This window comes from Phaethon lepturus, unplaced genomic scaffold (genome assembly GCF_000687285.1).
Source record: "Phaethon lepturus isolate BGI_N335 unplaced genomic scaffold, ASM68728v1 scaffold18282, whole genome shotgun sequence".
NCBI lineage: Eukaryota > Metazoa > Chordata > Aves > Phaethontiformes > Phaethontidae > Phaethon > Phaethon lepturus.
In genome coordinates this window covers 31,036-48,620 of record NW_010522814.1, presented here as the reverse complement: position 1 = coordinate 48,620, position 17,585 = coordinate 31,036, and the positions used below count along the sequence as shown (strand labels likewise).

Below are 17,585 nucleotides of genomic sequence, written 5' to 3'. Positions count from 1 at the left end.
TACAATTGACCTCTGCCCATCGATCCAGCCTATCAATATTCAAACAGCAGACTGCAGATCTTCATCACAGCTGAAAGTTGAGGTAACACAACTGAGAGCCTGAGTATCTCCAAGGTCTGGGGTGAAGTAAAAGCCTGGGAAGATGTCGCTTGCAGTTCAGAGGGGGACCATACTGAGTAGTTTATTGGATGACAAGAGCGTGCTAGGGGAGAAGCAAGGTTGGCACTGTGACTCTGTGCATCGCCTCAGGACAAGCTGGGGTTCGAAGAGGTGGTTGCATGAGCGATGAATGCCATCATAGTGCTGTATGTATATGGGCATCCATGGAGTTGAGTAATCCTCAGCTTTGGCCTGAGGAGGTCAGCTTTGGGGGATGGGGCAGCACCCCACTTGGAGCTAGGTAATAGAGTCAACAAGCCGCTAAAAGCTAGGCGTAGCAGGGGGGTTCTGGAACATACGATGATGCCTCTTTTGTCTGACAGACAGCCCTGGAGCTGCTGTTGGCTGCGTGCTGCCAGGCTGCTTGGAAAGACGGGTCGACTAGACCCCTGAGCTTCCCAGTGGCCTGGGACGCTGAGTGGGAGGGACTGCTTGTGCTTCCCGGGTACGCTTGTTACGGGGGAAGGGAATGCATTGGAAGAGAGGGAGAATGTGCAAGTGATGCTCTGAAGATGGTAGAATGAGTGCACCCCAGGTACATGCAGGGGAACAAGAAGAGAGAGAAATGTTTATGTATTAGAGATATTAAAGCTGATAAAAGTAGGCATTGTGTATAAAATAGTTATTTAATTGCTATAAGGCTAATGTGGCTGGATGAAAGAGATTAGAGGAAGGAAGGCTATTGGAAACCAAGGTCTTTCAGTTAATATTTGGGATAAAAAGCTGCACTATGAGTTGCAGAGAAAGAAAACCTGCAGCCAGAGGGTATGTAAAGTCCACACTTGAGAGGACAAAGACGCTTTAGAAAAGGAAGAACCTCTTCTCCCAAAAAGCCTGTGAGGGTTGCAGCTGGCACGTTTCAGACTGCATATGTTTAGACAGGAATTTTACCAATCCTTATTTGTCTTAGTAACTAAAATCCCTGGATTTATCTTCTGGATATAACACATGCAGGTTTTTTTAAATAACTTGTATTAACATTTGTGTCAGCAGGTGATAACAAACTAGTTCTGTTTTTTGAGTGTCACAGAACAAGTCGCAGTTGTGTTTCTGAAGTCCAGAGTTATTTTGACGGTACCAAGCATTTTGTATGTGACCTTGTATAAAGTCAGGGCTTGCTTGGCTAAGAAACTTCAAGTGTCTGTGGTAAGCTGTTAACAGCCTGCAAGCAAAAGCAGCAGGAGGTATGGGGGCATCTACCTAGCTTTATCTGGAGGTTGCAGTTACATCTGTTGTGGCTGATGGCTTTGACATAGGGATGTTGTCTCAGGGTCAGACTGTACCTTAACTGAGTTCAACAAGGGACAACTGTAGAAAATGTGATGAGAGTGCTGCATTTCTGTGTTCCTAGTACTGCTTAGATCTGTGAATATGAAAGGTAAATTCTTGGTTACGCCATGTGGCAGGGTCCTAAATGTTTACACAAAAAGTATTTTTATGAATACCTTGATGTCCTCTTTTCCTGAAGGCTTGAAAATGTTTTTTGAAAATGTTACATATGTGACCACAGTTAGAGAAAAATACCAAGAAATGAAAAATGGAGTGTTCCTACAGTGAGATTGTCACACGTAACTGACATACCCTTTATTCTGCTATCAGATTTAGCAATGCATAATATCTTCCAACAAGAGAAGCAAGAGTATGCAATTTGAAAACAATTTCAATAGTTGCTTTTCCTCCCTTTTATTTATCTATTCCTGTATGTTTGTAGGTGTTTTGGTGTTTTGGGGGGGATGAGGAGGAGGGGAAAGCAAGGGTAAACACTGCACAGTTTCCACAGGCAATAAAAGCCAAACAAACAAACTTTGGGTGCATTGACCAGAACAGGAAGAATATGTTTAGGTGCCATGGTTATTTCAATTGCTGGCTGATAGGGAATTTTAAACAGAAAGTTTCAAACTGACACTCTCTCCTCCTTTGTTCCAGATGAAAAGGAGAAATTTGAACCCACAGTCTTCAGGGATACAATTGTCCAAGGCCTCAATGAAGCTGGGAGTGACCTGGAGGCTATAGCCAAGTTTCTGGATGCAACTGGTTCACGGCTTGATTATCGCCGCTATGCTGACACACTCTTTGATATTTTGGTAGCTGGCAGCATGCTAGGTAAACTGCAGTGTACCTGATGCAGAATTTTGAGGATCAGCCTTCCTTCTTTTAAGATGTCTGTCTTTGCTGTCTTCCCTTACAAAGTGGAAATTATACACTGCATTACGATTTCAGTTATCTAGATGCTTTTTGGATCTCATATCATAGAATTGTTTATTGTTTGTAGTGCAGTAATACCTAGGGAATTGATTGTGTGAGGCATTCTGCAAATACCACAAAAATGGATACTACTCTGAGAAGCCTTCAGTCTGAGCTCAAACAGCATATAAATGCAACAGCAAAGAAAATAAGAAAGGTGCTAACTAGGGGAAACAGAGGAATTTATTAGCATGAGAAGGTGTAATACAGCACTCCAGGTTATTAGCTCTTGCAAAGCTTGCTTTGTGGACATTGCAACAAAGGCTAGGTAAGAGGGGAAGCGAAGGATAACGAGGAGTGCTTAGTGGATATTCATGGGGCATTTCTCCCAGGTATCACATGGGCGAAAACATGCCTTTTGCCTTCCTTTCTATTTTGAATAAATTGGCTCTTTCTGCTGGTCATGTTGGTTTGATTCCTGCTTCCTGCTCTTTGGTATATTGAGAAGAAAAGACATTTTTGTAAGACTTGAGGTATTGCAGGAAACAAAAGCCAATGGAAATATCTAGGAAAAAAGCTCTCAACAAAATAAGCCAGGAGAAAACTTTTGCAGCAGTGTTTTGGATGTTTATATGGGCCTGGTAAGCATTAGAGGAGTTAGGGAGATGTTCCAAGTCCTCAAATTAGTAACAGAGAGCTAATACGTTTCTCTTTGGAAAGGATTTACATTATTGTGGTGTTTAAAGTAGTAGTTAAAATATCCGCAAGGCTTGTGCTCCAACCCATAGTTACTGGATCACACTCAGTGCTCTCAAAAACAGCTAAGATTCCTTAGTGTGACCTGGATCTCTGTCCTGTGAGGTCTGTGTGGTCTAAGGTGCAGCGTATTGGCCAGCTGTCCCTTCTGTCAGGTGCCACCACAGCCTCACAAAGCTGTACTTCTGTTTCCCCAGTCTGCCCTGCTAGCTCTTACTCTTGCCTTTAGTGATTACATTAATCATAACGTAATTAGTTACTAGTGATTAGTGATACTATTTTATATGTATATACACTGTATCATTATATTAGTGATTAGTGATACTAACGTAAGTTTTATTAGACTTACTAAATCTTATAATTATAGAACATTCTCTAAAGTGAGACATTGTTTCTTGCCTTTATCTTTTTTATTTTCAGCGCCTGGAGGCACACGCATAGATGACAATGACAAGACCAAGATGACCAGCCACTGTGTATTTTTTGCAGATGAAGATCATGATGCCATCCGAAATTATGCTCAGGTCAGTAAAGGCGTTGTTGATTACTGTTTTCTGTTTATGTATCAAAAGAGATTACAGTGGACCATCTGCAGACTCTCTAGGTTGCAATAGGCTAGTTACAGGGCAATTGAAAATTCAGTTAACCAGTAATCTGCCCTAACTTACACATTTTAGATAAGAAAATAGGATGTCTAAGATAATCTGATCACAGCTGACAATGCTTTCTTTTACAGAAAACAGTCTTACTTATTTCAGTTTGCTGTTGGTTTCTCTGCATTGTAAACAAGAATCCACCTAAATAAGGCAACATTTTGTAGCTAATGCCTGAAGAGATGTATCCTTTCATAGACCTCTTCAGTTTTTTTCATGCATAATGGGATATAGAGCTCTTACTGTATTCTGAAAAAGTGGAGCTAGGCGAAAATAGTGTTTGAAGCTTCCTTATCTTCTAGGTAATTTCTTACTGTGACTCCCAAATGAACCAGTAGTGTGTCTATTTTTTGTGGTTTTAGTCATGCAAACAATTCAGATTGAAAAGTCTTCAAGAAAAAAGACCATCGCTAGTGTTGTTATTTTAGCAGATTATTTGCTTATGAAGTGTACTTCTGTCATTTACAGGTACTTATAAAAAATATACAGAATTGTGTTTGGAAATACGAACAAGATGCTAGCTTACATTTTCATCTTACACCTTATTTTATGCATTATTTTATTAGAATTCTGTGTGTGTCTGCCTCTCAGCATGGTCACTACTTGATTTTTGCTTGTTCTGAGCCAAAATACTACCATTTAGGATGTTTGAATGCATTTTACATTCTCTGAAAAGTGAATTTAAACTTTAATTTCTCCCCCCACCACCATCCAGCCTGACAACAATGTCATCTGTTCCCCGTATAAACCTTTTTACCTGTGACAGTGAGTCATATGTTTTGTGCCCTTTGTACGGTAGTGAGAGCAGTGATTTGTTTATTTAATTTCTTATCTGTCCCTCTGAATGCGCCCTGCACCTGTGCTGCTTCTGCTTTCATAATCTGGTTGCATGATGGGAAAAAATGGTGAAAACTGGAGAACAAGTGTTTCCAGGAACATACTTGTTGTAAAAGCTTTGTCAAATATTCTTCCTCTGTCCCTGGCAGTCGTGTGTTTTGTTGTAAGCATTCGTGTTACTTGATTTGACAAAGATCCTGCATCTACTGAAGATGCCCAGCAGTGCTACCTGACTGCCTCGCTCCATGGGCTTACACCTGACAGCTTCCCCAGAGAGCTGCACTACCAGGGGAAGGTTGCAGAATGAACCTCCTTCTCCTCCTCCTTTCCCCTGCTTTTGATCTATGGATAGGGTGAAAAGTAGAATAGGAATAAAATGTTGAGAAATGCAAAAAAGACGATAGTAAATTATCTGATTGAAACATTGCTCTATGAAGCAAGAATTGCAAAACTTGTATTTTTCCACTTGTGAACAAACTTAGAGAAGGATGTTTCACGGTCTGCCATGAGACAGACAATGCAACAGATGACTACCATTCTGCTGGCTGCTTATTTCCTGGAAACAATGTCTAAAGGAAAACTGTGCAGTGGAATATTAGAGTATAAGAAGCCAGCAGTACTTCCTACTTTTTTTTTCCTGCTGTAGAGATAATAAAAAGAAAAAATTGTCATATCACAGATTAGTCAAAGATACTCCTTATGGATTCAATAGTGACAGTCTTGTTTCCCTTTGTCTTTTTTGTAAAGAAGGTTGGCTGCAATTGTCATATTTTTAAAGTTAATCTGTGTTTATCTTTAGGTCTTCAATAAACTTATCAGGAGATACAAATATCTGGAGAAAGCATTTGAAGATGAAATCAAAAAGGTAATGTTGGTGGCAGTCTTCTCTTAAGCGTTAATGCTTTTTACCTTATGTCTAATATAATTGTACATGTACAACTGCGGCACTGTTACATATTTTATTTAGCTGTACTGGAAAAGAGGGTGGAATCTACAGCTGGCAGCTTTTGTCTGCAAATTTAGCTCTGTGGGAATACTGCTGGCCACACTTGATGTAGAGGAATTCTGAATTAATCCTTCCTTTGGTTGCTTTGACCAAGCTCATCTTCTTATCTCAGGCATTTCTGTGCAGAACTTAGATATGCTTTGGGATATAGTTCTTAATGACAAGAACTGTCCTGTCCTGCTAGTAGAACAGCTGTCTGTTTTTTTTTCCCCCCATAGAATAAATGCAAATCTGCTGTGCAGAATGTCACTTGATGTATGAGTATTAAACTACTCCTGCATTGTGGAATGACTGCTAACCACAAGTTTTTGTATTTGAGGCCATTGATGTGTGCAAGAGAAAGTCATCACCACTGGCAGAGTGCTCAGGATTTGCCTGTGAGACTGTAGTGGATATTTGTGGATGTTGTTTTGCTTTGTGATACTGAATTCTAAGGAGACGGGAGAAATCTGGGTAGAAATTTTTAAGAAACAAAATACAGATTTATTTTGACTTCCTAGTAACAGATGTAAATATCTTTTTCTAATGGCCTGAATAAGTAGCAAACACTGTGTTGTGCTTTAAGTTGACAGGCATGCTGATAATGGCAAAACCTGTCCTGTGACTAAAACAACATGTTAAAAGTGAAAGTGTGTTTCCATATTATTTAAACATAAGAAGGATTGCTGCAAAGGTCGAGTGAGGATAAGTCTGGAGCATGATGCCTCACCACCACCTCTTGTGTCTGAATAAATTTGTCTCTAATTTATACATTCTTGCTCATATAGGAAATTATTTTTGCACTTGTGGCCAGCATGCCTATTAACTGACGCTGATTGCTCAATACATCATTCTGAAGATCTAAATTTACCTCTATCCCCACACAAATGTAATGTTCTTACTGTTAATTACTATAATCATTGACATGAGAAGCGCTGACTCATAGCATTCAAGTTTCAGAGAGTGTTCAGCATATTAAGCAAATGCCATGTCAATTCAAGCCGCCTCCTCTCTCTTCTGTAACTTGCTTGGGTTTGAATCCTGTAGTTTCTAAGCATTCACTTTGCGTGCTTAGTAACAAGATGAGGCTATGGTTATGTCTAATTTGACTCTCCAGTTGAGGAGCAAGTGGCTCTCATCTGAAGGTTAGCCATACGCTAGCTCGAGAGAAAGCGGTAATTTGCAGTACAGTGTGACAGTGCGGTACAGCCATCCGAAGCATCCTAGCTGTGGCAGCACGGGGTCAGAGTGGGCTTGTTCACCTTGCAGACTGCAAATGTCAATTTTATGTACATTCTTTTTGTATAGCTTTCAGTGCCAGATTACATCGTGTAATTACACCATGAGATTAAGTTTGCATAGTGGTCGTAGCCCAGGGGGTAACTTTTCCATCAGCACGCTTAGCCCTGCGCTCTGTGAATCTTGCTGTCGCTCCTGGGGACCTGGCCTTTCGGCATGGGTGCCGGGTGCACTCTCTTCCTCAGTTAATGCAGTTTATCTGAAAATTGGAAACCGGGAAGGTGGTTGTGAAGGTCTGGGCCTGTGTATCGCACATGTGCTGTCATTGCCTTAGAAACCTTGAGGACTATTCATAGATGCCTTTTGCTTATCTTCTCCCTCACCTCGCTTGTATGAACCCACCAAGTGACTGTCTTCTCACCTGCTGGGTTTTTAACTATTTAATGCTTTAGTCACTGTGTGCCATAACTTGTATGAGCGTAGCTGCTCATAGAGGGTCAGAGGATAGAAACATTAGTATTTCTAGAAGGTGTTTCTGCAAGATTTAGTAGTTCAAGGACTACTGCAGTTAGTCAATGTTTAGAAAAGCAAGAGAGCGACTCCTTGATGTTGTTTCGTGGGTCACTGTCCCAGCAATGAAGGTGTTTTTTCTGTTAGATTCATTAGGCAGCTAGAGCACTTGGGGGAAAAGTAGCTCTTATCACAGAAAAAGTCATGCTAAAAAAAAACCAAGGCAATACCAGCAATTTCACCCTAAAGGAGGAGATGGTGTCAGTTGGACTTCTCTTTCAAGAGAGATTCTCTTAAATGGCTGTATTTGTACAAGTATTTGCTTTGTCCTCTAGTTCATAATTTTGTCTTTAGGACATTATTATTTCCCAGCATCTTTCCATTTTTTGTCTGCTTTTAGCTTCCAGATGTTTTATTTCCTCACTCTCTCCCTCCATAATTGCCACTTACTCTTTCTTCTAGTGACATAAGCAAACCATACACCTAAATTTTTACATCTAAATTATTTTGTGTAAGCGATTTCAACAGGAGGCAAAGATGTTTAAGTGCATTGTTCACCTGCAGTTTTTTGATATAGGCAGCTTAAGTTCGTATGAGCACTGTCCAGTGTACTGGTGTAGACCTATGACAACATTTTGCAATAATTCCAGTAAAATTCTCGGTTCCAAATTTGTGTTCATCTTTCTTACATATGTATTTCTGTTCCAGTCAGTGGATGAAGAATGCAGTATTAGCTGTATATATAGTGTGTTTGCATGTTTAGGTAGCATTCTATATAGGTTTTTTATTGTCAAAATTGGGGTAGAATAGAGATAAGTATTTTTGGTCTTAACAGTGGTAAATATTACTGAGTCACATGAGGACATCTGAAGTACTGGGAAATGTTATGAGGTCCTGTGTTCGTGCTCCTATTTTCTTAATGAAAGAACCCTAAGTCAAGCTGGGAATTATGAAATAAGAGGAAAATAATATTCTGAGATCAAATGGGGAGTAAACAGAGATGCTTTAAGTCAGCTAAATGAAAGGCAAGAATCAGTCGGCAGGTATCTGTTATGGTAGCTGCCTTCTCAGTTGCTGACAATTCAGTGCTGTCTACAGATGTAACAAACTGTCAGATGCTAAAGCAACAGGCCACTTCAGATAGTGAAGATATAAAAAGACACCAGACTCCTTGTGTGGATAAAATTCCTCAATTTTCACTACTAATGTTTCCAAATTGCAAAAAGAGAGCAGAAGCACTTTTTTCTTGTATGCTTTTTAATGTTGTGTGTATGTGTTTACTTGTGCATATCTTCTATGCGCAGAATTTGTGCCTAAAAGACTTTTGTCTACTTAAAGACAAAAATATCATGCAACAACGTATTAGGTCTGGTCTTATACTTATTAGGCATTCTGAACTCCCACTTAAATAGGTGGGAGTTCTTACAGCTATGATAAAAATACAAAATTCTGAGCCAGAACTGCACATTTTATGCCTGGAATCAGCCTCCATCTGTAACAAAAGCAGTAATGCCAGTGCTTGGCTAACAGCAGGGAAGCATCAGCTTGGAGAACTTTCTGTGGGTGGTTTGGTACTATTCTGAAGTGACTTGGACGTTTTGTGAATTCCCTGATGAGGTTTGTAATCATGATAGTCAAAGAAGAGCTCTTAAAGTAATCAGCAATAAAAATGTGAAACAACCGCTTTGAACTGAACATTTTGTTCTTTTTGATGGTTTTTAAGTGGGTTTATTAAAGGTTTTGATTCTTCCTGTCACCCAGTCTCCCTCTAAATTCGACTATGTTTCACAATTGCTTGAAAGTATAGAATAATATCCTTGAACAGCAGAAAATTACATGTATAAGTTTATTTGAGCTGCTTTTAAAAAATATTAGTAAACCAAAAATTATGCTAATAGCACCAACAGCACTTCAAGTAGTGAGAGATGCGTAGAAGATGAGGTTCCTGCTCAAAACATACTGCAGTGGGGTAGAATTCAAGAACACCGTAATTCAGACTCATGCTGAGAGACTTGCCAGAAGGATGTTTCAGCGGAAGGGGGAGAGGATGAGGCTGTGAACTTTCATAGATACGTGATTTCAGACCTTCCAAAACATTGAAACAAGTATAGATTTCTCAAAACTAGAGTTGATAAATATTTGGATGTCTTTCTCTTAGAATCCTTCTCCACCTTGGACTGCATAACTCTGGCTTTGCAGCTGGATCTCCTGCTGTCATGACTCAAATCTGACATGAATGGGCATAACTGTTCATGATCTCGTCATTATTGACAAAACCCAATGGAGGTTACAGCTCAGAAGTATATCAGAACCTGGTCTGTCATGTTAAAGTAGTCAGTGTGACCACTTTCTAATCAAAATCCTCATCTGTTGCTTATATGGGAGCAGAAAGAAAAAAAGTGAGCTACACAGAAATCTAAAGTTGTTTCCTCTTTCTTAACAGTCTCAGCACTTACTGTAAAGAGCAAAAGGTCTTATTCCCATTTTTTTCTTGTGCAGATCTCATTTTCGTACAGTATTGTTAATAAAGCTTGTATAAAGAAAACGTTAATTCCCCAGGCCTCCATTTTACACTTAGGCTTATATTGAAATTCTGTAAAAATGTTTTCAGTTTTGCCATTAAATGTGGCCCTGGAGTTTCTTTACCCTGCACCATTATATATACCAGTTGATTGCTGCATTTGGAAATACAGCACACCACTTGTTTCGCATCCATATGTTTAGAAATAATAGTTCCATTCATCTGCATCCCAAATTTTCATACATTTTTTGGTTGTGAGTCAGAGTTTGCTGAAATAAAATTACACCTTGAGATTTTACAGTTCGTAAGCTAAAACTGCATGTTGCAATCATTTGGCTGAAGCCCCCTAAAAAAACCCAAATGATTTGTCTGTGGCTGAATCATTCAGGCCTGTGTAAGCTGTAATTTAAAGCTGACGTTGTTATGTAAGTACTACCGTATGAATGAGGCTTTTTTTCAGTTCTGTTCACTGATACAGAGCAGAGCTATTGATGAAACACTGCATGAGTTTTAATAATTTACTTCATTAGTTATCCAGATTGTTAAAATATCACTATATTCATAAAGCTTTACAGTTAACGATAAGCTGCTTAGATATCTTGGAGAAGAGCTCTCACTGACCATGGTAACAAACAAGCACAGGGGCACGTGTGATATTCTGTCCCTTTGTATGGGTGGGATTTGGTAATTAAGATATACCCTTAGTTTAGAAACCGTGTGGGAATTTTCCATCAGAATGAGCTGTTCTGCTTTGATTCCATGTATTGCTCATTTGGAGAAGGAAAAAGGGTGTCATGACAGCAGAAGGTAGCCAAATAAAGCACTGGTAGCTGAAGAATGAAACGAGTATTCCTTTTTAACTCCAGAAATGGATGTCTGCAGTCTTTTTTTTTTCTTTTCCTTTTTTTTTTTTTTTTTTTTTGTGGCAACAGTAAATTTGTAAGCCAGCTTCTGATGGAGTCAGCAGCTTTTTGCAATGAATGAAGCTGCCCTTTGCTGTCTAGGCTCCTTTTCCCAATCACCCATATTACGATTGTTAATGACACGTTAATAGCATTACTGTTAACAATAATGTTTTCTTGACAAAATCTCATTTTGCACAACTTTTTCCCTGATGTAAAGACAAAGAGGTGTAAGGTACTTCATCAATGCGCTTTCAAGTTACTAATTTTAACATATGAAATTAAGATATTTAAAATAGAATTAATTGCCATTTTTAGACTTTTAAGAGGTAAATATGTAGTTCAGATCTTCGAGCACTTAAGATGGTGACATTTGTAATTTTTTTCTCAAGCTATTTCTTTCCTCTTGTAGTAGTGGGAATGGCGAGGTCTTAAAGCAGCTTTTGTTCCTGTCTCTTCTTTGTCACCTTTATCAAGAATGTCTGAACTTGAAAGATATTTCTTATTTTAGCCAATAGAAAATCTATTGTAATTGTGCTGTGTTCCCTTCCCCAAAAGGAAAACAGGAAACTTTCTCATCCTTTTATTGTTTGCATGAGTAACAGTTTTTGTAAGCTAGAAAATGAGCTGCAACTGTGTGTGGGGCTTAGTCCGAAGATGGAAGATGTGAATGGGCAGGCTCCAGTCAGCCTGTTGAAATGAGAAAACCTGTGATCCTGTAATTTCTGTGGGTCTTAAGCCTTTAACAAGCACTTTTATTTTTACACATATGTATGTATATTTGGAGAAGACGGGCCTTGTCTCCCTGAGTAAGGGTGTATTCCACATGTTTGCATCCTTAGGGAAAGTGAAGTTACAAGCGAACGGTGAAATGGCACTGCCATGCTTCAGGACAGATTTTTACATGATTGCTATTAATTATAGTGGGACTTCTTGAGAAATAAGAAACAGGCTCATAATATTCATCTCTACCTCTTATCATTGCCTATGGCTCAAACATATCTTTTTATTCCTTTTTTTTTTTTTTTTTGTCTGACCCACAGCTTCTGCTGTTTCTTAAAGCCTTTACTGAGACAGAACAGACAAAGCTGGCAATGCTTTCTGGCATCCTGTTAGCCAACGGGACTCTTCCTGCTACAATTTTAACAAGCCTCTTCACTGACAATATAGTCAAAGAAGGTAATTTTCTATATTATCTTTTTTCTTATGTTAGCTTTAATAGGAGATGTATTTTATTGCAACTTATTTTATATGTTGGAAGCCTGTAACTGTACTGTCCTGGTTTCAGCTGGGAGCGAGTTAATTTTCTTCCTGATGGCTGCTGGTATAGTGGTGTATTTTGGCTTTGGGATGAAGATAATATTGATACCATACTGGTGTTTTTAGTTGTTGCTAAGCAGTCGAGGACTGCTCAGCCTCTCACGCTGGGCTGCCAGCGAGGAGGCTGGGGGTGCATGGGAAGCTGGGACGGGGCACAGCAGGGACAGCCGACCCCAACTGCCCAAGGGACATTCCATACCATACGATGTCAGTAAAAAACTGGGGGAGTTGGCCGGGAAGGTGCCGCGACTCGGGAACGAACTGGGCATCGGTCAGCGGGTGGTGAGCAATTGTGCTGTGCATCACTTGTTTTGTATATTCTTTTATTATTATAATTAGAATTTTTTTTTGCCCTGTCCTATTAAACTGTCTTCATCCCAACCCACAAGTTCTACGTTTTTTTCCCCAATTCTCTCCCCCATCCCACTGCGGGGTGGGGGAGCAGGGTGAGCGCATGGCTGTGTGGTTGTTTTAGCTACCTGCCGCGTTGAACCACAACATGTACAAGAGAAATCAGTATTTTAAAGCAGAAGCATATACAGACAGGCCAACATACTTTGTGAAACCTAATAAGAGGGCAGTCACACATAGAAAAAAGCAACAAAAAGCAAAAAAAAAAAACCCCAAAACCAAAGGATTTAAGTTTTTTGGAAGTTATACGTGTGTGCAAAACTGTAGAATATATTAATTATTGTGATACTGTAAAAGTGTGAAGTATAACATCTGTTCCTGAGGTATGTCTATTAGCATTTTTTCAAGTGTTGCCAATGTCTTGTGCACGTGAGGGTGAAGTGGGACAGAGAGTACATGCAGGCCGACTGGATATTGCAGAAGAAAAAAACCCAATTCAAACCCTTGTTTTACCTTCGTACCAGTAGTGATCAATACACTTTCCGTGGACTTGTATTTACCATATAATGAATAACTGTTCTTTCAGTCTTAGGGTATAATCCCTTTTTGATAGGACTTTTTCCTTTTTTTTGGAGGGTTTTATTTATTTATAGCCATCTACCTTGGAGTCCTGATTTTCCAAATGCTTGCTCAACAGTGTCTTTCTCTGCCAGTTACTGACTATCTAGAATAATTGCAAATGCACTGTTGGTGTTGAACAGTTTTCATGAAATCTTTTCGGTTTTGTTAAAGCGCTATATATTAGCTAAAATGTATTCTAATGTTCATTAAAAAAAAAAAAAGTATTCTAACTTCCACGTTCTCATTTACAGAGTGCTAACCATTACATTTGTTTTCTAAATGCTGCAGAAAGAAAAGCCACAGCTGCAGCTTTGCTCTGTCATCACCCACAGCTTCTGGAATCAGAATTAAACTAGGAGAAAATTCAAACAAAAGCACTAATCCGTGTCTTAGAGTGATTGCCTACATTTTTTTTAGATCAAAGTCTGTTTCTAGTTATGGGAAGACAAGAGGCATCTGAAACCTCACATTTTTAAAACTCAAGTAATTTGTTGTATTTCAAATTTAACATTTTAAGAATATAATTGCTTTGTCCACATCCTAGAACAAATTCCATTTGCATTATGAACTTGTGATTCTAAGAGCCCCAAACTTTTGTCAGAAGCTTATGTATACTTTCGGTTCCTGGTTTATATATGCTAAAAATGTACTGGTACCACTTGAGGAAAAGATTGTTCAATCAGTGTTCTGGAATAGATCTTTTATGGAAGAATAATTAAAGATGTGAAGATAACTGAAAAACAGGAAAAAGCAAGACTTAAAACAGGTAGATCATATAAGAATAAACTTGATACTTTCTTTGATTTACAAAAAACAATGCTGCAGGCAGGTGAGGTTAAAATACATGAGGAAACAATTAGGTGAGCTGCAGGAGTTGTTGGTCAGCATGGGAATTGTAACACTAGCAAAGAACTGGCTGAAAGTGAGATAAGGGCAGATTGTGTGGACAGGAGATCTGTCAAGTTTGAGGGCAAATACCTAATTCATTTTAGGAGTACCCTTTTTCGGTGTTTTCATTACTTTTACTGTGATGTATAGCCGGAAAAAAAATGTCTTTTGGTGATGGCTAACTTACTTCTAGCAGAGACAGAAAGGTCTAGGCAGTGGTGGAATCTCATCAGGGTTAAGTGTACCCTTCTTGTCACCCACGCTGAAAAAAGTGAAAATGCGACTAACAGCTAACACGGTTAATCAGTAAAATGTGAATTGCTCAAGTTACTTTCTGCAAATAGGGGGAAAAAATAGAAGAAGAGCTGTTTAAAGGAGAAGACAGTGGCAGCACATGAAGAGTATAGGAACTGGCCAGTGATAAATTTGGGCTGTAAATTAGTAGTAAATTTGAAAACATATGTGGGTAGCGAAAGCCTAGAACAACTTCCCTCTAATACTGTACTGGCATAAAACTTGTTTTAAGCTAAAACTTGAAAAAGGGTTTAGGACATGGGTATTGGGACAGTGCTTCGTGACAGAAACCATTCCATTCAATTTTGGTATTCAACACATAAGCATATGTTCCAACACATATGTTGGATATGCTAAACTGTATTTGCAGGTTCAGAAATGACAGGTGGTAGTTACACCTAGGTCCCCTGTAGATTGACCAGGCTTTGTCAGTCTTGACTGGTCAATCTACAATATTTAGGATCACTGCATGATGCTGGTTTAACTTGGAACCTGCTGTACAACATGTAAAACAAGCCCAAAGTAGTATTTGTAGGCTTCTGTTGGCGTGGCATTGTGCATCCATGGTTCTATGTAGCACTTCTCTAAGGCTCATGCCTTAAAACTAATCTCTTGAAATAAGGTTGCCAAAGCTGTCGTAACAGTGAAGATCTGTAATGAATGTTAATGAAGTTCACACTGCTGTGGGAATAATCTCTTTTGTTCTTTGATGACTCATTTAGTCAATGTATCTCAGAAATAAAAAGAATGGATATCTATCTATAAAGCGTCTCAGAATGATGAAGCTGCTTCCTACCAGTAGGCCCCATCTAGCTCTCAGAACTTCAGGACTCTTTGGAGGTGAAACAGAAAATTGTAATATTTTAGTCTGTAGCATACTATACCATTGTCATTATCACCAGCCTCAATAGCACTGGAAATGTTGATACGAGTGTTGTATTGAGACACATAAGTGGCCTACAGGGGACCTTCTTCAAGGATGAGCTGGGTCTCCATCTCTGAGACCTTTCAGCTTCCTTCAGCTCCCTGCAGTTGCCGCTTTCCAGCTGAGAAGCCAGAGCAGAGCCACGGTGGTGCTGCTGTAGGAAACAGGAGGTGTGGGGCTAATGGTTTCCTATCTTCCCTGGGAAAGCCAGAGCTAGCAGAGCTAGAGTGCATTTTATCTAATGCACAAAATACTATGTTGTGCCTTGAGAAAGGAATTTTTCCACTTAAAGTAGTATTTGTGCCCGGTCCTGCCAGCTTCTAAACGCCTTCTAGGAGGATGGGGTACAATCAGTTACCTTGAAGTTGCAAAGTTACTTAGACCTGTTCCAGGACTTGCTAAAAATCCCTTTGAAGAGGTGTTTTTTCAGTTCTTCTTCCTGACTATCCTTCATTATTTTGTGCCTTCATTTCCTAACTGATTTAACGCATAATTTTTCCTTTTGCATTGGACTTGGTCTGTAAATTGGGGAGGTAGGAAAATAATTGCAAAGAAAACCTTTGAACAGTTTAATGGAGATGGGCAATACAGAATCAAAAGATAGAGTGTACTTCAGAAAATTAATACTGCATTAAAGAAAAAAATGAGCATTTCAGCTCTACATGTTTGGTCCTGTTGTCATAAATGTGTTTTCATTCCATATTCTTGGAACCATTTTGTAATGTTGTAATTCTTAGAGTCATCTCTAATTCATGTTGAAAATTGCTCAAGCATGTTTTGTGTTTTTTCTCAAACAGGGATTGCAGCCTCTTTTGCTGTGAAGCTTTTTAAAGCATGGATGGCAGAGAAGGATGCCAATTCTGTTACCTCTGCTTTAAGAAAAGCCAACCTCGATAAGAGATTGCTAGTGAGTACAATATATTTTCAATAATCCTTATCTCTCGTTGGGAAAGAGAAGGAAATAAAGTGCAGATGGTAGTTTGCTGTAAGCATGTTAATTCCTCCTCAGACTCTCTTAGCATTTTTTAAATATTTTAAATCACAGCAATATTGTTATGGCTGTAGCACTGATACACGTTCAGGAATATTAAATATCACATGTTTTTACATTCTATCTCTGTTTTTCCTGTAGTTAAATTCCTTCTGAAAGACTGTATATATGGGGCTTGGGAATTAATTAAATAGGTTTTTTTCTAACCACTGCTAGCAAAACACACACCATCAGCAACTGTGTGTGAGGACTTATATTTTTTTGAAATATGTTTTAGTTTTGTAAATAATAAGGTATAAAGGGTTATGATTGGAATATAAGTTTCCAAAGTGACTGTTTAAGTAGTATAGCGAAAGCACAGTAAGCTGATTTTCTGCAGCAGTAGCCGTATGGGTAGCATAAATGGTCCTGCAGTGATTACAGCAGACCTAGTAGGAGCAATGCAGAGGAAGGCTTTCAGCCTTTGGACTCAAAACCTGTGCTCTGGGTTTGTAGCAATGGCCTGAGGTATTTAGAGTATGTATGAATATGCAGCAATGTTGTGTGCCTTTCTCTCCCAGTGTCTTTCTGAAGCTCAATAGGGTTTTTTTAATCCTCAAAAAGATTGCTGCTGTGATAATCCAACCAAATGTGCTACATCCTGTGTAGCACTGCCTGGAGAATTTCAGTAGTATTTCCTGTTTCTACCTCAATAATTTATGATTAAGCAAGAATCTTTCAAAAGTGAAGCAGCCTCCCACACCCCTTCATCTCTTCAATTTGTATTCGATTCTAAGAGTCCAAGTCATGAATAATTTGCCATAAAGCTGGGAAATGGGCTAATTACGCTGTTTATTAGAGAGGGGAAAAAAGCAAACCACATACTATTTCCATCTCAAACTTGACTGACTTAAAACTTTCAGCTGTTGGCTCTCGTTATGCTGCTATATTAAACAACTATGAAGTATCAGATGATGTTGCCTAGCATAGATGCCTTCATTAAAAGTTTCTTCTTAATCTCATTTTCAGTAAGTAAACAGATTGAGAGTCTCTAGCTGCTTTGAAAAAAAGTGCAATCCATCCCACAAATCATTGTTAGCCACCAAGAACTGGATGGTAAGCAAATGCCGTTGAATCCTTGCCAAGATGGGGCATTTGCTGTAGCAGTTTTTAAGAGTATTTTTAACTTTTCTAGGTAGCTGGACTTTCATAAATCATAGATTGACAGTGTCTTTGAATTAGAAATGCCTACAGGAGTTACTGTTAACAGTACAAAGTGGATTTTGTGATTTTTGTTAAATGATACATTAGTGGTAATCATTGCTCAGCAGAGTAGCGTCATCAGGCCAGGGTGCCTGGGCCACATGTGTGTTGCTAAGTGTGTTTTCCTTAAGAGGTAAATGTGTGGACGCACTGGGAGGGCATGGTAAATGTGCTTTGCATAGAATGGCTTTACCGTCTATTCCTTTG

General features: G+C 39.0%; 1 protein-coding gene across 1 annotated transcript in view; it reads left to right on the top strand.

Moving 5' to 3' along the window:
- The first annotated feature begins 142 nt into the window (after positions 1–142).
- The window catches only part of BZW2 (basic leucine zipper and W2 domains 2), a 30,856-nt gene continuing 13,413 nt past the window's right edge, over positions 143–17,585 (top strand). Inside the window, exons 1-6 of the mRNA XM_010281945.1 lie at positions 143–218; positions 2,086–2,262; positions 3,520–3,623; positions 5,389–5,454; positions 11,790–11,925; positions 15,943–16,052. Coding sequence (XP_010280247.1) covers positions 143–218; positions 2,086–2,262; positions 3,520–3,623; positions 5,389–5,454; positions 11,790–11,925; positions 15,943–16,052 — 669 coding nt within the window. The remainder of the gene's footprint in view (positions 219–2,085; positions 2,263–3,519; positions 3,624–5,388; positions 5,455–11,789; positions 11,926–15,942; positions 16,053–17,585) is intronic.